The following is a 23,878-nucleotide window of genomic DNA, read 5'->3' on the forward strand; positions in this document are numbered from 1 at the left end:
ACTTCTGCCTTAACTAGTTAGTGCATTACTGAAAGAAACAGCACTGCATCTTATGACTTCCACTGCTGTGCTAATGTCGGCTTCTCTGTCTCAGAGTCCTTCCTTGCTTTCTAAAGCTTCTAGTCTATCCACCATGATATTATCCACAGCCTTCTGTGGCATTACTGAACCATCTGCCCTTTCTTTCTCCCCATCTCTTCCACCCTACTCTGCTTCACTCCCTCCTGCTCCTTCAGGAATTCTGCTCCTTCACCTAGAAAGCAATAACCCTCCATGATCCTTTCCTTTCTCAATCCCCTCAAGTTTCTTGTCCTCACCAAAAGCTGATTCCCCAACCTCTGACTCTGCTGCTGCTCTGTTCTTCAAAAGTGTCTCCTTCTCCCACTCTTCATCCTGAAGACTGCAGTAGTGACACTGGTCGCCTTCTCTGCAAATGCTGCCAGGTCCGGCCCCCACTCACCCATTCATCTGCCCCACCACTTCCCATCTTTTGGGGTTCATTCTGTTCAACTTTACTCCCCTCTACACCTCCATATTGTGTCACATATCAGCACGATGGTCCCTCTGTGATGCTCCTGTATTAATGTATATATGGTAAGTGCTGTTTGTATAGGAGATACATGGTAAGTGGAATGAAAGAGGAGGGGGGAGTAAATGCGCAGTAGAATGCTGGATGATTGGCTGAGTGTTGAGAGTATAAATGGAAGGATGACAGTTAAATCTGGGTGGACGTAAGTGGGTTGTTTTGGTGGGTTTTTGAGAGGAGATTGTGTGGAGAGTTGGTGGACGTGAGTGGGTTGTTTTGGTGGGTTTTTGAGAGGAGATTGTGTGGAGAGTTGGTGGATGTGAGGAGAGTGTGGAGTTTGGATTAATACTAAGACAAGTACCAGAAATAGATGAAACCATATGCTTATGTGCCTTTATAAAGTAATCTTGTTATCTCTGTTGTTTAATAAAAACTATATTTGGTTTACCGAAGGCCTGATCCTTGGCTGGGGTTATACAGACCAGAAGGGAGGGCAAGGTGCTTACCAAGGCTGAAGGGAAACTGTAACAATTGGTGGCAGCGGTGAAGGGAAGAATATAACACCACAAGTATTCAGAGCAAACCAGGAACGTATGCTTTATATATAAAGTTCAAAGGGATTGGGGACAGCTTAAGCACTCAGTCACAGAGGTAACCTGATAGAGAGACTCAGGCAGAGTCTCTGTGAATACTGGTTATAGGACGTGACTGGTGGTGCTGCCTAGCAGGGGGATCTGGTGAGATCTGTGCTAGAGCGGGGAGAGAAACCATAAAAAAGGACAGTCCAGACTGGTGAAGTCCCTGGTGGTGCCTAGTGACAGGCAGTAACCACGAGCAGGTAGGAACCTGACAGGGAGAGCCAGGGAAGGGCGTCACACCCTCCCCCATCCCTTCATCCTTCATTTCAGACCTTTATGCCTGTCTTCCTCTCTGACAACATCTTCTCCTTGCTCTTTGGAGATGTCAACAGCCAAGTTGATAACGTCTCTCTGATCCAGCTGCCTTCTCCTTTGACATTCACTGTGAGCTGACTCACCCACTCATCTTTGCTCCCCAAACTTTCCATGCCTCTGTCACTCTCCATACCAGTTGACATATTTTTCAATACTTAGTTTCCAGATTTTTTTGGATATTAACTGTGCTTTACTATGCACCCTGCTTAGACAGCTTTGTGATTAAGTTGTCTACAAACATTTCTAATTAAAACTAAAGCATTCTCCCATTTTCAAAAAACATCATTTGACCCACTCCAATTCCCATCAAAACTCCTACAGCATATTGCTTACTCCTGCAATCTCAAATTGCTCTCTGCACAATCCTCCCTTGATCCTTTACAACCTGGCATATGCCTTCTGCACCCCTCCTCAACAAAATCACTGGCATTCTCTCCTCACCCTCCTTGACCTCTCTTCTACCTTTGATATACAGTTCTGTCCTCAGCTGGTTCTCTTCCTGTTTAGTTGCTCTTTCAATGTTTCCACAGAGAAAAGCACTTCCTTTGTTTTCTCTTTCCATTGTGGTGCCTCAGAAATCCATTCCTGGCAGTTGCACACTGCTCGTAGGTGACCTCAAATTCCATGGCTTTCATACCATCTTCATACTGATAACATCCAGTTCTACCTCTCTATCTGCCTCTGTCCAATCCCACACTTCTTAAATGCCAGACCTGTATTTCCTCTATCTACAGCTTATGAGAGAATGTAAATTAAGCGTTAGTGGAAGATTTTTATCCATTCCAGTGACTAAATAAATAGTACAGTCCAATTCTCAGGTTACATAAATAAATGGACTATGGATGGATTTTCAAAAAATGGATTTTCAAAACTGAAAACTAAAGCCAGATCCTCTCCCCTCTCTTCCCTCCTGGAAAGCAATAGTGACCCACCTGCCAGAAACCTAGCATTGTGGCTCCACCCTACCCAGTGAACTGCTTTTTCTGAATGACAACAATATCACATCACAGAATCAGTAGTCATGAGCACCATTTTCATAAAACAGCAACACACAGCAAATGCAACAGCACCTAACAACATCCTAAAATATTTCAACACTATGAATGTAATAGTAATACTCCTCTGGCAACAGCAGAAATAATGAAGGAGTTTACAACATGAGCAGCTATTCAACCCTCCCCCACCCCACATGTATATACTATGAACCAAAGTATTGCCTCCATATTTAAGTAAGTAAGAAAAGCCCTGTTGTATCACATCAAGGGTGGGTTCTACTTCCAACAATGGCCAATTAGGTGTTTCACAGAAACCCATAAGTGGGTCAGTCAGATGTTTTCCTTCCTCTCCATTCACTTCCCAGGAACTGCTATCCAATACCCTGGGAAATATACTGATATTCTTGGTCTAAAGGGGAGGATGAGGAGACTTGGTGACCTGTAGGGGGAAGAGGCAGCTTGGTGACCTGTAGAGGGGAGGATGAGGAGACTTGCTAACCTGTAGAGGGATGGAGGAGGAACCTTGGTGACCTGTAGAGAGGGATAAGGAGGAGAAAGCTGGGCAATAGTAGTGGGGGGAAGGAGACTTAGCCAGGTCTGGGGGCAGTTGGGGGTTTGGCGAGGGGGTGGGGTAGTTAGGGTTGGTGGGGTTTTTTGCAACTCTCTGCAGCTCTGGCATCAGGGAGAAGGAGAAGCAGGGGAGGATCATAAAAGGCTTTGGCAAGCTCAAAGGGGAGGGGTGATGGTTTGGGTAAGCTCTGGAGGGGGCTTGGTGAGGTGGTTAGATGATGGGGTATACAGGGGTGGCAGCCCCTAGCACACACATAATACACAATCTTTTAATATGTGGGTCCCTTAATATTTTCTTTTCTTTTATTCACCCCACCCTGCCTTCCTGTTGTCCCATTGATCTGATGGGGATAAGAGTCTCTCTGTGTGTGTCTCATCTGTCAAGTCCCTGATTGACACTGTTCTGTTTTCTCTTTCCTATGTTGTGGGTAAACAGGGGTGTCATATTGGTCAAGATGCATTATACTTTAAAGGGATGGGGCCTAAAAGGGAGGAAGAGTGTTGGTTTGAGGATAAAGGGAGGGGGCAAGGGGCCCACTGCTATCCTGAGCTCAAGGGCTCAGTTTTCAAAATGGATTTTCAAAAAAACCTGAGATGCACATCTCTTTAGAAAAATAATAGCATAAAATTTACAACGTACTCAACAGAACTGTTTTCTGTTGATACTGAATCCCATTTGCTCATCAAAATGATGGGAATATGTTTACATTGACCTGTACCTCTACTAGCATTGAAAAGTAAACTCATCACAAAGCACAAATTGGATTTTATTTCTCCCCGAGAACCAGTCGCAATCTCATTTACAGTGCTGTAATCAGTTACAGTATTAATCCATGCTAATCCTTTTTAGGGCCCTTCAATGGCACTGATCATCCTCCTAGGGGTCAAGAAGTGTTTTTCAATGAGACTTCCTTCCCAGCTGGCTGATGACTGTTTTTTCTTTCCCCTGCGGTGTTTGGGATGTCACTCTGCAAGAGTCAGCGCTAACAGCAGCAGATGGAGGATGTGGTGCATGGAGATTAGGGCAGCAAGATGAGTCTAATGGATGAATATAACAAGGGATTCAAAGATCTAGGGTACACCTTTGCTAGTCAGCATATCTGTCATTTTCTGTTTAACTAATTTGCAGGTGTAGGATGAGAAAGATCTTAGCATGTGTTCTCTAAATCTTCATAAGATTAGCATGGAGGCTATAGATGCCCCAGCTGGCTATGGTTACAATGGGTGGCGTTCAATACTAGTCCTACTCAGAGTAGATCCATTGATGTTAATAGACATAATTAAGTTATTATTTATTACTTATTATTTATTAAATTTATTTATACCCCACCTCAAGGCAGCTTACAAAGAAAAATAAACACAAGTATAAGAATACATCAATAAAAGCAATACAATTTACAAAAATTAAACTAAATAACAAATAACATTAAGAAAAAATGTCCTTTTCGTTCTATGCAAGCCTCACAAGTTAGGGTAATTGATTTCAATGGATCTACTCTGAGTAGGACCTCATTGAATACATTCCAATATTTCTAAAATAGCACATATACTTTTACACTTAATGGGTTGTTTTTTGTTATGTGCTTCCAAGTCAATTACGACTTACGGCAACCCTATGAATCAGAGACCTCCAAGAGCATCTGTCATGAACCATCCTGTTCAGATCTTGTAAGTTCAGGTCTGTGGCTTCCTTTATGGAATCAATCCATCTCTTGTTTGGCCTTACTCTGTTTCTACTCCCTTCTGTTTTTCCCAGCATTATTGTCTTTTCTAGTGAATCATGTCTTCTCATTATGTGTCCACAGTATGATAACCTCAGTTTCATCATTTTAGCTTCTAGTGATAGTTCTGGTTTAATCTGTTCTAACACCCAATTATTTGTCTCTTTTGCAGTCCTTGGTATGCGCAAAGCACTCCTCCAGCACCACATTTCAAATGAGTTGATTTTTCTCTTATCCACTTTTTTCACTGTTCAACTTTCACATCCATACATAGAGCTCCTGTAGGATGCACACCTTAATGTGGTAAGGGGGTTTGAGAGTGTTGAAGAAGCTGAGAGCAATGCCGTCAGGAGTCTAGACCAAGAAGCTAGACTTCTAGCAGGGGCACCCAAGGCGGAATGGATAAAGCTGAGACACCAGACTAAGATGCATCCAAACTCTGAGGAAGGCAATGGTAAACCACTCCTGAATACCTCTTACCATGAAAATGCTATGAATGGGTTGTGTACTCATGAGTAAAAGTTGGTTGAACACAACCCAGTATCTTGTGTTGCAGTTATTTTAGGAAATAATTCTAATTCTACTACACTGGAAAACATGCAAGATTTTCTTCTTTCCCACCTGAAAAGTTTTTCAGACCTCTGGGTTTATTACAATTTGCCACCTCCTGACTCGAAGGGGCATGTGTGTCTGTAACAGCAATGTACCAAGAAGGAACTAAGCAGTGTTTCCCATCATAATGTTGCAAAGATAGAAGAAATATTTGTTAAACATCTTTTTGCAATACAGCCTTTGAAAGCACTACTCTCTTTACATAACAAATGAACAATACTAGGGTAGTTCAAGCAGCTTCATATTGTTAGCACCACATTTAAAATTATAATCCAAATTCAAGAAATACAATCTTGATATATTTGGACATACAAGCACCAACTGCTCCAAAGCGCTGGCTTTCTTCTAAGCAGAATATCACTTCTTGCAAATTAAAAGGGGGGGGGAAGGAAAACTCCCTCTCCTTCCAGTACTCCTCAATCACACTTCTGGGCAGGACTAGCCCTAGTCTCAGCATTAGATTGACTTTCTCTTTCCCTTTCAAAACTTCTTAAATGTTCACAAATTTAGTTCTAAGTTGTACACTCCCTTCTGACTCCAGTACTGGAGAACCCAACTGTACTGTGTTAGAAGTGGCTTCCTCCTCCACAGCACAAAACCTCAGCAACATTTCAGAACCATAGACAGCTCTCTCCATTCCTTTAAAATCTGCTCAATCCAAGAACTGCACTTTCTCTGTTCCATTTGCAACCAGTTGCCTAATCTTTAGGAAACCTCTCTTACCCCAACCCAAAGAGGAAGGATAATCTCATCTCTGTAGTTTGGGTGTAAGGCAGACAGGAATTTGGGCTTTGTGTTCAAGATAATAGTCATGATTTCTCAGAAAGGGATGAGCCCTTTTATTTATTGGGGGAATTTTTTTTTCACCATCTGGGTCTCAAAGTGGCTTACCATGATAAAAAAAACACTATACACAAAATGTAAAACAAATTAAACCACAAAAAATTAAAACCTCAGAAATTTAAAATCTCAAAAAATTAAACAAAAAAACCAGAACATTTAAAACAGGAGAGAAGTATTCATGATGCAAAGGCCTCCAGAAAAAACAGTTTTAACTAGGCATCTGAAACTCAGCAGGGATGGTGCCTGTCTAACTTCTAGTGGGAGGGAGTTTCGAGAGTTGGGCCCACAACACCAAAGGCACAACTCCTCATCAATCTGAGTCATGCTTCTGGCCCATGGAGACCCACAAATTATAATCTGTATTCCATTATTCATAACTTTTAATATTTACAAATGGCACTTCGGAGCAGAGAGGTTTTTAAAGTGTCAGAGCAATGCTTACAACTTTCTCTTGAGTGCTTAAAATTAATTTGGAACAGGCATAAATTAGTCCTTCCACTGTAGATCATCTTGTCTTTTTAAGTCATTTCACTTCTGACAGCTTCCTGTGAAGCTTTCCACTGTATAGCCCCACATACTAGCCAGCATGTTCACAATAGGACTTTTCTGACACCCCCTTTCCATTGCAGCTTCTTATTCTCCACTAAATTAGCTCCTAAATGTCAGATCCCTCCAGAATAGGATTCAATACAGCATGAAGGGCTGCAACTAGAAAAGTGGCAAACCTTTCAACAAGTAAGTAGCGGTGAAAGCTTTTTGAACCCCATTTAATGTTTTCTACAGAATAAAGCAGATCTGTTATCATAAACATTCATTATTTAGTTGTAGAATACTGCCCTCTATTTTGGCTTTATCACCCTCCCTCCACAAAATCAAATTATTTGACCTTTCTGTCTAGATAAATCAATTATTCCCGGCAAACTGTTATCTAGTCATTAAGAAACAGTCTTTTCACCTTACCACAAGAAAATCATTTTATTTGCTATCTGGTTAATTATCTGTATTTCAGTTTTACTGATCTGATTCATAGATATATTATAACCATGCAACTCTTCAAGAATTTATTACTAAGCAATGATAAGCATTACAAAATCAGATTGGGGTGAACCAAGAACCCTTTGCTGACTTTTGTCCAGCAAGATGAATAGCCAGAAAGTGTTACAAATTCAATCTAAAAATTCCATTCATGAACATAGTTGGGGGTGGGGGAGCATATTTAAAGGGGTGTAGCTCTTATTTGAATTTTTTTTCTGAATTAAAGCAAATGTAATTATACTTTTTCTAGTAAGAATTCAAGTTTTTGAACCCCAGTGGTACATTATATATTGTCACAGACTAACTGTGGGTAGCTGCCTTCCATGCTTATCATGGGCTAACTGACAATCCTCTTATATCACTTCAAATGCTGACTTCAAAAATGGAGAGATTACTCATAAATACAAATACTTACATACATTCTTGTAGCTTTCCCCAGCTCAGTTCAGTTTCGACACATAGCATTCTAATAGGTTTGGAGTATTACATTCAAAAGACACCATTTTCTCACCCAAGTCACATTTTGATTTCTAAAGCCAACTGTAAATCATCCCTCATCCATGCTGTCTGTGCAAATCCACAAAAAAAAAAAAAGGTGGATTGGGAGGGTGCTCCTGATGACTATACCACATTTCTGCAATTTCCTTCCCACGGGGACTCACTACTGTTCAAGCCAAAGGATCCTCCGGCAGCATAATAAAACCATTCTGCTTTTACTTTTGGAACCCACAATTAGGTTTGAGAAGAAGTGTTGTGGGGAAATTTTGAATGCAGTTTGTGTTTTAAATAATCTATTTTTAGAATTTATTTTTTACTCTTTACTTTAAGCCTTGCAAGCTGGACTAGGAATCTAGACAAATACTTATTTGGGACACAGCATTTCTTTTAGCTAAGAGCATATCTTATAGAAGGATGGGATGGCAGGGAATAATATTGACAATACTGCCAGATGATTTATTTAAATAAACAAGTTGTGTTGAGCCCCAGCTCTCCCAGGAGGATCAGGGAGGGGAGTCGGCCAAGCCCCAGCCTCCTCAGATAGAGCAGGGGAAGTAATCAGAGGTAGATGAGGCTTTCAAGGACAATGAGGGAAAGGAAGTAGTTGACAGTCTGCCAGTTCCCACAGACAGCTCTCCCGCCAAAGCAGTCCTCGCTCCACCTACAGATGCCCCAACAGAGATGTTGGGGGATGACCAGGCGAGCACACCAGCTCCACACACACCCCAGGATTCCCTGCCTGGCACATTAAACACTTTCCCATCTCCTCAGGCCGAGCCGGCACCTATCAAGCTTGTACTGTTAGATGAGCTGGCGGAGGCTCGCCCCCCTTCACCCCTCACAAGACGCCGTGAGAAGATGGGACTTCGAAGGCATCAGAGATTATGGGTGACGACCTTCCCTACTTAAGGCAGCGCCGCCCTGACTCGGTTGCTGAATCAACTATCTTCACACACTGCAGAGTATGCCTAGGTAGCTTAGTTAGGGACTGTAGTGAGTTAGCATAGCCAAATCTATGAAGCGCACTGCCTTTAATGTAAAAGATACTCTAATAAAACAGGAATTAATTCCAGTCTTGCCTCCGTCTTGTGTTTCACACTCTGGGCAGGCCAGCTTGACTCAACCACCATCCCTCTTCTCCAATGACTCCATGACCGAAAAAAATTACAATTTTCAATTATAAAAAAGGTCTCCTTGACCCGAGAAAACCATAGTTCCATAGGACCAGAACGGCACTACTTCAGCCTTCCACAACATCGTGATTGGTGCCTTAAAGATGGTTTGGACTACAACTCCCTTTATCCCTAATTATTAGTCATACTGGCTGGGGCTGACAGGAGCTGTAGTTCAAAACAACTGGAGGGCACAAGATCAGGGAAAGTACTACAACATCTAAAGAAGAGAGCTAGTAATACTGCATCCCTGTATACCGACTTAACTGGGAATTGAATTTAATGGGACTAATTTGAGTAGATATGTATAGGACTTCTGAGTCCTACAGATATAATTTCCCAACAACAACAACAACCAGCTATTTTAAATGCTATTAGCGCTATAAGGTTCCATAATAAAAAAGCAGGAACTGAACAAAAGAGTGCTATAAAATGCTCCACAGAACCACCACATTGTGACAAAACTGAATTAAATGTTCTAATGAAGGGGAAAGTAATGTGGTGACCTTCAGATGTTGTACTCCCATGAGTCCCAGCCAACATGGCCAATGGTAAGGGATGATGGAGTTGAATCCATGTTGTCTATACCTGATCCCAGGAGAGAAAACAAAAGAGAATGTTATTTTAAAATTATATTACATTTCCTCCACAATTGGGTAACAAAGTTTCTTCCTAAACTCAGCTTGACCTGCAACTAGCAAGCACATTATAAACACATTTTTCACCCAATTGTTAAAGGCTTGCACCACCAGAGAACAACTGCTTTGGAAGGATGTGATCGACTTACTGGTACAACATGACCAGTGTAGTAGTATGTTGTCTTTGGTGATTAGGCTGGTTTAAGAGGAATAGCAATAGCATTTTTAAACTAAAACCTATTTAAGAAAATATTCCACTATTATTTATTTTCTTGCATTCATGTCCCAACTTTCTTCCACCATGGACCCAAGGCTGAGTACATGGGTTCCTGATGGTCTTCCCATTCATGTAGTAACTAGACCCACACTTACTTAGCTTCAACAATGTGGTGGCTTCATAAGCCATACCCAGGGAACTCTTGTGAATTCCTTTCCTTATGCTTCCTTCTCGTTGAACATTCCCTATCAGTTCCCCAAGCTTGATAAACCTGTTTACTGTTTTTGTTTCACTAGTTGCCTTTGTTTCATAAGTCATTTTTCTATAGGCAGCACAGAAAGCATTATGTTTTAAGTCAGAATTCATTTAAGCTAGATTATTAGGTTAGTGTCTTACAGAACATTCATTTCTGTGATCCATGGTATAAGGACTGAAATGGTTGCCTTTTAAATCAAATGCCTTTGACTTCCCAAACCTAAAGGATCAAGGTTCCATTTCAGGTTGAATGAATTAGGGGCATAAAAGAAATGGGGTGCCACAGCATCTGATTGTCCTCATGCGCAACCTATACTCTGCACAAGAGGCTACTGTAAGGACAGAATATGGAGAAACCAATTGGTTCCCCATCGGAAAGGGTGTGAGACAGGGGTGTATTTTATCACCCTATTTATTTAATCTATACACAGAACATATCATACGGAAAGCAGGATTGGACCAAGATGAAGGAGGTGTGAAAACTGGAGGGACAAATATCAATAATTTAAGATATACAGACGATACCATACTACTAGCAGAAACCAGTAATGATTTGAAACGAATGCTGATAAAGTTCAAGAGGAAAGCACAAAAGCAGGACTACAGCTGAACGTCAAAAAGACTAAAGTAACGACAACGGAAGATTTATGCAACTTTACAGTTGACAATGAGGACACTGAACTTGTCAAGGATTATCAATACCTTGGCACAGTCATTAACCAAAATGGAGACAATAGTCAAGAAATCAGAAGAAGGCTAGAACTGGGGATGGCAGCTATGAGAAAACTAGCAAAGGTCTTCAAATGCAAAGATGTATCACTGAACACTGAAATCAGGATCATTCAGACCATGGTATTTCCGATCTCTATGTATGGATGTGAAAGTTGGACAGTGAAAAAAGCTGATAAGAGAAAAATCAACGCATTTGAAATGTGGTGTTAGAGGAGAGCTTTGCGGATAACATGGACTGCAAAAAAGACAAATAATTGGGGGTTAAAACAAATTAAACCAGAACTATCACTAGAAGCTAAAATGATGAAACTGAGGTTATCATACTTTGGACACATAATGAGAAGACATGATTCACCAGAAAAGACAAAACAGAAGGGAGTAGAAAAAGAGGAAGACCAAACAAGAGATGGATTGATTCCACAAAGGAAGCCACGGACCTGAACTTTCACGACAGATGCTATTGGAGGTTACTGATTCATAGGGTTGCCATAAGTCGTAGTCTACTTGGAGGCAACAACACAACAACAACACAACAACAACATTAGAGGGAGATCAAATGAGACAAGGGCCCACAGTGTTCCAGAATGCAGTTCAATTGTTTAGGCCTCTGAGATCCTGAGAGTCTCTTCAGTCATACATAAGGGCTCAGACATGTAAAGTGGGGATACCAACTTTTTCTCTGACAGTAGCTCTCTTCACTGCACCATAAATTATTTGAAAAACTGCCCCCATGGAGTTAACTGAGCAGCTTTCTGGATTACAGCCCAAATCTGCCAGTACAGGAAACTGAATCCTTCCTATTCTCAATTTCTAGCAATATGGTGTGTCTAAGAATATGTAGATAAGCATGAGTAATCCAGAAACTCTCTCTTGAGATTAAAATATTAGGCTTTTTGAATATTAGTCTGTAGACGTTTCTGCATGAATATCACAATAGTGTAAATATTTGAATACAGTCTGACCTTGAAGTATGAATAGAAATGAAATCCATTATCTACCCAAAATTAAATTTAGGTTTATAATGAAAACAGTACTTAACGATCAAAAATCATTTCTATAAGCAGAACTGAGACACAGTAAAGTATGTGATGATTTATATAGTACTTTCTTTTTTTAAAAGATCCACTAAATGTTTTACATAAAGTTTAAAAAGACAAACCCTGTTCCGATAGACCCTGCTCATAGTCTCAGCAAGACAGAAGTTAGGAAAGCGTAACATACAGTGGATAAATGTATTTATTTATTATATTTCTATACCGCCCAATAGCCGAAGCTCTCTGGGCGGTTTACAGCATAAAACATCCAGTATACAATTAAAAACATATATCAAACACATTGAAACAATATAACAAAATAACTAAACATAGTTAAACACATGGACACGACAAACACAATCCTAAAATGTTAAGTATAAAAACGTATTAACGTATTAAACGTATTAAAAACAGTTGTCTTCAGCTATAATTTAAATCAGCATCTGGGAACCTTTTTTCAACCCAAGGGCCACATTCCCTCTTGGGCCACATTCCAAGGGACACATGTTGGGGAGGAGGGGCCATATGCAAAAAGTGGGTGCTGCCAAAAGCAAAAGTGGGTGAAGAAATATGAAAAAAGTCAGCCATGCAAGAAGCAGAGGTTTCTAGGCCTCCATCCAAGTAAGCAAGAGACATTATTACAGTTCAGGAACACATTCTAACCAAACAAAAGCACTTGAGGTGCGCATGGAGCAGGGCCAGTGAGAGGTGAGGGCCCATGGCCTGAGGGTAGTCCCAATGGCTGGTCAGAGAGACCTGGAGGGTTGCATTCACCCCTGGGAATGAGGCTCCTCCACGTCTAATTTACAAATAAAGGACATCTATATGTCAGGAGACCGAGTATTCCACATGAACAGAACAGGCAGAACAAAAGGATAGTGACTGCGAACAGATAATAATCTTGGAGTTGGTGAGTGAAAAGATACTGGTGAAACAGAGGGAATGTGAATGAGCATGGACTGAAGTAAGAGACAAGATAATGAGGAGTGAGAAGGGGAAGGGTCGCTGCTCAATGGTAGAGCATCTGCTTTGAATGCAGAAGGTTCCTGTTTCAATCCTCAGCATCTCCAGGTAGGACTGGGAAAGACTCCATGTCAGAAATTCTGGAGAGCCACTGTCAGTCAGCATAGACAATACTGAGCTAGATGGACCAATGGTCCGACTCAGTACAGTAGGGCCCCGCTTATACGGCGGGTTAGGGACCAGGCCCCCACCGTAAAGCGGAAATCGCCATAAAGCGGAACCCATTGACTATAATGGGTCGCGTTGCGCGAAAATGCCACGAAAATGCTGCAAAATGGCAAAATCGGCTTTAAAACGGGGAATTTCCCCTGATTGAAAGCCGCCGTATCAGCGGAACGCCGGAAAGCGGAACACCAGAAAGCGGGGCCCTACTGTATAAGGCACCTTTCCACGTTTCTATGAGAAAATATAAGCACTTGGAAGCCAGAGGCAGAAGTTTAAACTGTAAAGGCTAGAATGAAGAAAATAAATAACCTGACTTGAAAGCAGAAAAAAAATGTGTGGCAATGAAAATTAAATACAATACAGTTATGCTAAGAACATTGGGTGACATTCAACATTATGCAAATAGCCTTCCGCAGTGGGATTTCCCCTCCACATCCACCTCTCTGGAAAGCCTCCCAACCCTCCACAGCTGATTTCGGGAGTGCACAAGAGTCTGCAGAAGAAAGAAGCCATAATGCCAATATGAACACATTCCACTTGCAGACAATCTTCACTGAATGTCACTCTTTAAGTACATTACAGACAAAATGAGAGAGACAACCAATGCTTCAGTTCTAACAGGAGAAATAAATGAAATTTGGAAATGCTCAGCAAATGAGGATGGCAGAATTTCACAGTAGCATGTTTAAAAGGGAGAAATAGGAAATAAGAGGAAAGAAATACAACAGGTATCAAAATCAACTTCGATTATGGTTTAGAGAAGAGGGAACAAATACAATAGAATCTTGTTTGTTTTTTAAAAAAGGACAGAAAGGATCTATGAAGAGCATGGAGGACCTGTCAGAAGTTCTAATTCTGAGATACTAAATTGGATATAGCAAGACATACAAGTTGATGATGATGATGATTTCATTTGTTGGTTGCCTCATACCCAACAGTTTCTAGGCAGGGCTGGCACCAGACTGCAGCAGGCCCTCGAAGGTGGAGGCAGCATGGCGGCACTACCACTACGGTCTTAAACAGGCCCAGCCACTACGTCAGTGCACTACGATGCATGCCTGTCATTACCAAGATGGTGGCAGAAGAGTTGATGCCCCTGTACCATCTTGGAAGGTAGTAAGCATGCACGCGCAGCCCACTGCCATGGCACCACAGGAAGTGGCACAGCCAGCTCACAGCAGCAGCAGGGGGTGTGGCCTAGTAGAGTGGCTCCCACTCTGCAATCTGTGCCAGCATCGGGGCGTGGGGTACATCCTCCGCGATGCAATGCTTGCACAGATCACAGAGCATGAGCTTCACCTGCCCAGCCCCAGCAGCAGGGGCCCCTCTCAGCCACAGGGGCCCTCGGCCAGTGTCCAACCTGGCTGCCCACTGGCACTGGGTCTGTCTCTAAGCAACTTTCAAAAGATTTAAAACATGCAATATAGAACAGATTTTAAAAAATACAATATAAAAACGTAAAACCCAAACAAAAGAAACTAACAACGATAGCACACCTCAAAGGCCAAACACCTGAGTGAAAAGGAAGGTCTTTGCTGGGAGCCTAAAGTTGGATAAAAGCAGCACCAGGTATGCCTCGCTTGGGAGAGCATTCCACAGCTGGGCCCCCCCCATAGAAAAGATCTGTTCTTGTGTTGCACCCTGCAAGTTTCCTGTGGAGGGGGCACACGAAGAAGGGCCTCCGATATTGAGCGCAGGGACCTATAAAATAAGTCACATTAGCTTTTAGAAAAACAGTCATGGATATTGGGAGATGGAAAATAAAGCTAAAGGTTAACATTGTAAAAAAAAGTTAGCTAATATTAAATGAATGAATAGAGCCAAACTACCCGATGTGGTAAATGGGTTGTTTTTTGTTTTTTAAAAAAACACCATGGGCTGTAAAATCAGTCCCTGTGACTGGCAGGCGCTATGAAGTCTCTGGACTGGCCAGGCCTGGTACAAATCCAAGGAGCCTGCCCTTTGCTCCTGCTTGGAACACAGAGTAGAGCCTGCTATTCTCCAAGATCCAGCTTCCACTTCCTTTACTTACCTGCCATTTCCAGCTTCTTTATACACTTCAGGGCAGACAGGTAGTTAATGTATAGCTCTACAAATGTTCCTGGACCCCAGCTCCCACCAGCCCCAGTCAGCATGACTAATTGTCAGATACAATAGGAGTTGGGAGTTCAACATCATCTAGAGAGACGCATGTTCTCCATGCCTCTTTCAAGACTTAGATTCCAATGGTCTACACACTTGTTGATCAAGCCCTCACATGATGCATTCAAGTCCTGCCACTACACCTACCCCAGACACATTGGGTGGTATTCAAACTAAACAATAGTACTAGTGTAAAGATTAGCACTCATGCAGTGGTGCTTTTCCCTCTCTCCTCCTCGCACACTCCACTTAAAATCTGTTCTGGAGCAGAATTGAGGACAGCAGGAGGGGGGAGATGGAAGAAGTTCCACTGCGCTAGTGCTAATTCTACTGCTAGCACTATTATTTAGTTGAATACCACCCATAATTTTAATATTCAGTATGATGTAGAATTCACTCCAACAAGATGCAAAGCACATACTTCATTTAGAAACCCTGTGGTGCTTGCTTAATACTACTGGAGCCAAGCAGCCATTGTTTGAATAATATATACAATCACTGGCCTCTTGAAAATATTTTTGGCTGAAATCATTGCAAATGATTTGGCAAAGTAAAGCTACTTTTAAAAACTGTACATCAGTTGGATTTGGTTCTTCTTCACTAAATGCACAAGGCAGAACACATACTCTATCACAAAAATGGTACATCATCTGTCAGTGGGACAAGATATAGAGTAGTGATTTAAAAAGGAAACAATGACTACCACATATTAAAAAAAATAAAATGATGGCACGCAACAGTCCTCAAATCCTTTATTTTTAAACATTATTGCCAAATTTCAGTGGCATGGAGTAAGTTGTTGGAGGATTGCAAGACTAAAGAAAAGTCCTGGTGATGCAGAAAGTTGCACCAAGAATTCATTATTTCTGAACCAGGACAGAAGGCAACTTCCTCAGTCTCTGTACCAGAGCCAAACCACAGAAGAGACAGAGGACTTAAGTATTCAGTAAAACAAAGCTGAAGATGTCCATTAATTCCACAGTCTACTCCTATGCATAAAATCACATCATAACAGATGAATCAGCTACATGAAATTGAATTGCAGGTTTAAGACTGTGGGCATACTAGTTTCTTCAAAAGCAGCCAGAATGGTTTTTCTGGCTGCATTTTGAAGCGACTCTGCCCTCTGCTGGCTACACCTTCCTTCCCTGCTGCTGACTTCAGGCCTTTCAGGACCACCCACAGCAAAGTGTTAGGCCAATCACTGTCCCTGCCTGAGCCTGCAGCAAAGCATTTCCATTGGCCACACCTGGAAGGCAAACGGGTTGATCTGCCAATCAGTTTTGAAATCTGCCTGTAGCTGAATCCTAAAAGAAAACACACTTGGGCTGATCTGATCAGGTTTTAGAATAAAAAAGAGCAGAGTTTAACGAGTGTCATGTGCTCCTGTTTTCAGAAAAGAGATGTGGAGATGTACTGGAACCGGCACAACAGTAAGTGTATCTCTACCCTCAGTGATGGGTTTCAACCATCACAACATGATTTTTGAATCAGAAAATAAAAAATAAAACTCCTTTTTAATATAGTGATGAACCACCATGATTACCCAACACATTAAGACTGATACCCTATACAGAGTGGTGGCTTCCCTGTGGCTCTGCAGATATTACTGAATTACAACTCCCATCAGCCCCAGCTAGCCCAGTTAAGAATGATGGGAGCTGTAGATCAGAAACTTCTAGTGGGTCACAGGTTAATCATCCCTACTATACAAACTTATGAGGGAGTAAGTCTTATTGACACATGTTGGGGCTTGCATACAAGTAGGCTTATAGAGGATTACACAGTAAGTGGAAGATGCTCCCCTAAATGTTCTGCCTTTGACACCTGAGATATATATATTTTAGGACCCAGCCTACTGTTGTGATTGCAATTTAAAAAATGTTTTTAAGGATGTAATCCACCCTGGGACGTCAGGGTAAAAGGCAGGTAATAAATTAAAATAATACTATTATTAATACCAATAGGGCATTTCCCGCTAGCTAGGATGTGCAGTGGACCTCAGTCCTCAGCATGTATATAAAAGTACAGCACAAATCCACATATATCTATCCCATCAACTTCAAGAGAAACTGTTTCAGAATACACATAATCCAATGAGCTAGCACAGCAGCCACCATACTGAGCATTAGCCAAAAAGTTTTCTTTTTTAATCAAGGCACATATAGGTAAAAGCCTTTGTGTGTATCTACTCATGTGTCCATTCATATGCAACCATATATGTGAACTCCAATCTTACATGTGTTTTCACATAAGAACAACCTTGGGGATCTTTAGGGTGGTATCCAATAAGTGCAAGGATTTACGCTTGTGCAATGGAATTTTCCCCTCTCCCCCAAGCATGCTCTCCCCAAATCTGCTCTGGAGGATTGGGGGAAACCCAGAACAGATTTAGGAGGCCACGGGGGAGAGGCGGAAGAGGAAGTTCCATTGTACAACCTTCAGTGCTTATGCTGACGGATCAAGTTACTAAGCACTACACTGGATACAACCCACAATCTGGAAACAATTGTATGCCACACTAGTTATTGCACTACCAATTTAGAAATGCCAATACTGTCTTGCTTACTTGGAGAAATTAGCAGGAAGTAATAAATATCATAAATGCTGATGAAATGTTTATTTACACAAAATGGCAGACAATAAGTAAAATGGCTTTGCAGCTAGAAGCACCACTACAGCTGTATAAAAAAGCAAAATTATTAGTTGTTACAAGTTACAGAGGCTCCCAAACCTAAGTGCCTGGACCGTAAGCTTAAACTGAAAGAGTTCCTATTACAGCAAGGGTGGCTAATAGCTCCCCCTCAGTCCTACTGACTTTGGTTGCAGCAGAAAAAAGAAAAGTGCTGGGGTGGGTGCAGTTCAGCACCACGATGGGGATTCCGACACACGGCTAAAATAGTAGAACATACTCCATTAGATAGCACCTTCTCCACTTACCAGATTATCGATGATTCCCTTCCTCAACTGATCTGCAAAGATTAGCTGAGAGGGGGGCTGTGTGTGTTGTGTGTGTACATGCATGCAATTGTGGGGCAGCCACATCTACCACTGGCATTCAACCCCCAGAAGGCTAGCCAAGAGTGAAAGTGGCCCTCGAGCTAAAAAAAGGGTAGCTACTCCTGTACTGCAAAGATAGAGATAGATGGAGGGCGGAAAGTTTGCCTTTATATGGCACAGGGTGGGTACTAGGGAGCTGGCAGAGCTGCAGTGGAACCTTAAATGTATCGGGCAGGGGAGCCTGAATGCAAATTAGTAGAGTTTAGCTAACACCAGAGTTGGAAACCAGTCAGATTAGGAAGGGAAACACCTGGGCTGTAATATACCTTTTACCAGAAAGGCATAAAAACACAGGAACGGTTGCAGGGACTAACCTAGGCTCCAAACACATGTTTTCATTGTATGCCTTGGCAGAAAGGGGATATAAAAACAGCAAGTAAAGTAAGTAAATAAAGAAATGAAAGAATAGCTACCTTGCATATTATAAAGAGTAAAAGCAAATGCACGCTAAACATTTAATGCATACCAGCTTCTAATAGATCATGAACATACAAACGTGACATGTATCATCCACTGGTCCATGTAGCACAGTCTGGTCTGCTCTGACTGGCAGTGGCTCTTTGAGGTATGAGGACAGAGTATTCCAAGCTGCCCAAGGCCTTAAATTAGTTAAGACAGAACCTAAGATTTACTTCATGCACTCAGCCACTGAGCTACCGGTATTTCCCTATGTGTGCAGCACATTTGAAGTAGCAAATAGCATGTAAAGGGGTGTGTGGACCAAAAAAAAGTGTTTCTTTGCTGATAAGACTTGTCAGTAGATGCTTTCCTCTTTGCAAAAGTAAGCAGTAGGAATGAGCATGCACAAAGGTTTCACAGAAAGAAAGCTGAACAGGAGGTATGCCACTTGCATGAGCTCCATGATCATGCTGAGATGAAAAGGATAGTCTTCACAAGGCTTGCATGCACAGCTATTTGGCTGCTGTATATCATAATTGCTTTTTTAGACAATTGGGGGCAATTGGAACAGTCTTTTTCCTCTGTGCAAGAATCTTCCTCCACACACAACCTTTATACAAAGAAAAGGCTGCCCATTTCAACTGTACAGTAGCAGTTTTTAAAAGCATTCTTTCTGAAGAGCACATTACACTGGAATTGAAACTTTTAATTCCAGTGGAGCAGCAGATGATGACTAGGTTCTTTACATGTGTCACCATCTTTTCCTCTTCTCCCAGGCATTTTAGCATGTGTTTCTAAATTGTGGTTTTTTTATGTGTTTTTAAATTTGTATATTTGTTTTTAATGTTTTTAATTGTAAACTGCCCGGAGAGCTTCGGCTATGGAGCAGTATACAAATGTAATAATAATAAAAATAATAATGTAACTACAAATAGATTTTGTTTTTTAAAAAAACAAATTTGTCTTGTTGACACTCTATTAAAAAAGATTCACTACCTAATGCACATGCCCCCCCAAAAATGGTATGCAGCAACAAGTTATATGAATTTTCTTCTGCTCCAGTCACCAGTTGCCACAGCAACTGATTTCTTGACATAAAAAAAATCAGGTGAAAAATTGGCCAAAATGATAGAAAAGAGCTACATATTTTTAAATATTTTGGACACATGCAGTGTCAGTGTTCTTGTTTCTCCCACCAATAGTATTGCAAAATGCAACAAAATTGCGACAGCTAATACAATGCTAACAGAATTCTGAGCAGTGTCCAGCTGTGTTCATATGAACAATCCTACTGCAGAGTGCTGTGCTTTAACTACCAAATTTCTAGTTGAAATTATATCTTCCTCCAAACCCCAGTTCCCAAAATGTAAACTTTAATCAGACAGTTCTGATATTAGTACAGGTATGAAGGAAAGTATGTGCATTTAAATATTTACCTGTCTAACTGATATCATCTAACTATTGCAATATGGTTTAAATTCCTATTTGGGAGCTTTCAACTTCTTCTAAATAATTTTTTTTATTTAGTTGCCCCATTAAAATGCTCAAAAGTAAAGTATTCTTATGCCTGAATCCCTAGAATTAAGATAGAAGAATTAAGATTAAGGCATATCTTACTAGTTATGTAAAACTCGGTTGAATTGTTTAAAAGGCTGTCTAATACATTCCTATATGTCTGTTTGGAGGTGGATAGTTTTTTAAATCCAATCTTATTGTGCACTATCCAGGCAAAGTTAAAAGCATTTTTAAGAAAGATCCACATGCAATACCTTTATGCAATACCTTTACACATGTTGTTGAAATAGGTGGGCATCTGTATGCTATTTCCCATTTGCACTGTGATTTTCATCCAAGTCCTTCTAAACAAAACAGACATATCTTTGGATGCAAGTGGGCAACATGCATTCACATCTAGAGTCACCAGCTGTTATGTGTAACTAGTTGTTGCAATATAGTTATGGCCACTGATTTTAATGGAAATATTTAAGCATATTTTATGCTCCCTCCTCCAGGATGCACACCTTAACATGGTGAGCGGGTCTGAAAGTGTCAAAGAAGCTGAGTGCATTGCCATCAGGACTCTAGACCAAGAGGCTAGATTCTTAGTAGGGTCACCCAAGGTGGAATGGTCAAAGCTGAGACACTAGACGAAGATGCATCCAGACTCAGAGGAAGACAACGGTAAACCACCTCTGAATACCTCTTACCATGAAAACCTTATGAACGGAGTATCCAAAATGCAACATGAGATAGTGCTGGAAGATAAGACCCCCAGGTCGGAAGTCACAGACCTGAACTTACAAAATCTGAACAGGATGATTTATAACAGATGCTATTGGCAGTCGCCATTTCATAGGGTCGCCATAAGTCGTAATCAACTTGAAGGCACGTAACAGCAACAAATTTTATGCGCACTCCAGATTCACAGGCATTTATGACTAATTCTCTTGCAACATGAACATACTTATCTGTCCCCTCACACCCATTTTTGAATGCAAAACCTCTTTCTCCAGACCCTTGCAAACCCGCAGTACAGTTTGCAGGCATTTAAAAGAGTGTTGTCTGTGACAGATACTACAGCAGATAACCATCATTAAGCGACCACGCAACTCTCTTTTCTAGCACACAAGAAAGCCTGTGAACAGTCAATTTTTTGTTAACAAGACTGCTAAGTTAGTTAAAAATGATCCACTTAATTGACTTAAGCCTCTTTGACTTACTTGCATTGCCGAAAGGAAGCAACAGAGGCACTCTGAAACAAAACACACAACTTTCTTCCAGACTCTTTCATTCATTCTTCCCTATTAAGTTTTATAGGCAACATTTGTGTTCTTTGTTGTTGTTATTTTTAAAAAACTCAACCCCCCTCCCTGCTTTCACAGATACTACAGCTTTGGTAACGGTGTATATTCTTGACTATATAAAGAAAAAAAGATCAAAGAGTATCATGGCTCCTGACTCAGGATACCACTTCATGTACCTGAAGTAGACGATAGTTCACAAAAGCTTGTGCCATAATAAAACTGTTAGTTTTGTGCTACAAGACACTTGTTTTTGTTGCAAAAGACTAATACAACTACCCCTCAGGGGGAGAGGAGAAAGGTCATAGACCCTTCTGCTGTGCACACCAGAAAAGAAACCCACAGTATAATTGGTCTTCCCAGTAATAATCCAAGCAAGTTTTACATACAAGAGCTCTTATCCAATGAAATCTAATCAAACTGAACATTTTATTATTTTTTTATGGAAAGGACGCAAGAACACCGTTTTAAAGTCTACATAAAAATAAGCTCCTTTCTTCATCAAAGTGGAAAAAACTAAATGCTCTACATTCCTAAACCAAAAAAGAGACCAAATGGGAATTATTAGTAAAGCCTTTCAAAGCAGTTTTCAGCTGTAATTATATTCTTCATAAACAAGAAGCAGATTATAAAAAAGCTGCTCAAGTTATATTTTACCAATGCATTGCAATTCCATTAAATATAGCCAACCCACATAACTACTTCAAGTCTTACAGCAAAACCTGGTCTCACCAAGAATGGCAAAGGCCAATAGTATATTTAGCACTGGAAAATCTATAAATAAAAGTACTAAACATTGTTCTCCAAGAGAAAGGGGGAGAGCAAGAACAACACTAAAATACTCAGATTTAACCTTGAGCAGAACAGCAACCTCTCTCTGGTTTAAGTCAACCAACCGTTAGCAATATCCTTGAAAGGTACCCCTGGACCTACGATTCTGACACAAAACTCGCATCACTTAATAGAAAAGCAAAGTTCCGTTTCAGAAGCATCTCATAGAAGTATAAGATACGTGGAAGAGGCGGGGGGCGGCCACGGGACGAGTGTCTGCTGAAGGTGCCCAACACGCCCTTCAACCTGAGCGCTCAAACATCTGTCCTAGTTATTCCCCCCCCTCCCCCGTTTGCGATGACAAACAGGCACAGGGATCCTCAGACGTCTCCCGGCGTGCGTGTCTGCAGATGCACGGATGACCCCTCGCAAAGACGAGGCTGAAGAGGAACTACCCAGGTCATCGAGACAATCGTAACACCAAATCGAAATGAAAACTGGAGTCAGATAGGAAATCTGCATGGAGGGATTAAGCCATGATACACGACGCGACGACACGTATCAAATGGAAAGCAAAGGCACAGAGAGAGAGAGAGAGAGAGAGAGAGAGAGAGCTTTCTCCCGCGAGTATAAAAGAGGGAAAATTCACGGAGATAGAGGACAATCCTGGCCGTGGCGGACAATGGGGGAGACGATGGAAGGGAGAAGGATTCCGCCAAACCCACAGGCAGATGGAAACCGGGGAAGGGGGGGGTGAGAGGCGAGGGAGATAAGGCGGGCGGAAAGAACCGAAAAGATTCCGAAGGAGAGACTGAAGGATAAGGAGAAATGGCAGCTGGAGATACGCAAGGGCGGGCGCTTCCAAGGGCTCGCTCCGGAAGGCAGCTCTCTCTCCCAGCTTACCTGGCAGTTGGTCCCGGTGACCCCCGGGGGGCAGGCGCAGCTGTAGGCAGGCTGAGGCGAGAGGAAAAGCAGCGGCAGGCGGTGAGGCACGGCGCGGAGCTTTGGTAGCGCCGAAGAGCAGGTGCCGTTGTTCCTGCAGGGCTGGCTGAGGCAGAGGTCGGCGGAGTTGTCGAGGGGCGCGCCGGCGGTGGTCGGCCCGGCGAGACTGGCGCGGCGGCGCTGAGCCAGGCTGAGGAGGAGCAGCAGGAAGAGCGGGACGGAGCGGGGCATAATGGCGCGGGCGCCTCCCGCCAAGAGGAAGGCAAGGAGCGAGGCCGAATCTCGGGTCTCCGACTGTCGACAAGATCAAGAAGAGCCGGCGGAGAATGCAGCTCCTCGGCAGCTGCCCGCTTGTGGCAACGTGCGGGCGGAGACTAAGGAGGGAGTGGCTGGCATGGCGAAACGCCGGCGCCAGCGGCCGGTAGAGGGCGCTCCAGCCGAGCGCAGCGTCCAAGAGCGCGCTGGGGGGGCGCAGGCGACCGGGCAAGGGCAGGGAGAATATGGTCGCGCGTGCGCGCACACGAACAAGCTGCTAAACGTCAGCGGGTCTTTGAGGAGAGTTCGCTTCCTTGGGGCGAATATACCACTATATGATCTAATAAGTTAAGTGTTGAACGAAGGTCATCTGGGCAGAGTTCAAATCTTTACCCCATCCACAGCCGGGAAGCTCATTGGGTGACCTTGGAGCAAGTTTGCTGTCTCTTGGTGTGGTCTACCTCACAGGGTTGTTATAATTATCACATAGGGTGGGGGGAGAAGAGTACATTCCTGGCT

At 42.2% G+C, this 23,878-nt stretch overlaps 1 protein-coding gene across 2 annotated transcripts in view; it reads right to left on the reverse strand.

Moving 5' to 3' along the window:
• The window catches only part of DNER (delta/notch like EGF repeat containing), a 213,232-nt gene extending 189,703 nt beyond the window's left edge, over positions 1–23,529 (reverse strand). Inside the window, exon 1 of one of the 2 annotated variants that reach the window (XM_061636867.1) lies at positions 23,066–23,529. In XM_061636867.1, the coding sequence (XP_061492851.1) occupies positions 23,066–23,335 (270 nt within the window). In that variant the 5' untranslated portion in view covers positions 23,336–23,529. Of the gene's footprint in view, positions 1–9,431; positions 9,468–23,065 lie in introns of those variants that run through there. The other variant, XM_061636868.1, reaches the window with a different exon arrangement.
• Between the last annotated feature and the right edge of the window lie 349 nt (positions 23,530–23,878).

This window comes from Rhineura floridana, chromosome 7 (genome assembly GCF_030035675.1).
Source record: "Rhineura floridana isolate rRhiFlo1 chromosome 7, rRhiFlo1.hap2, whole genome shotgun sequence".
NCBI classification, from domain to species: domain Eukaryota; kingdom Metazoa; phylum Chordata; class Lepidosauria; order Squamata; family Rhineuridae; genus Rhineura; species Rhineura floridana.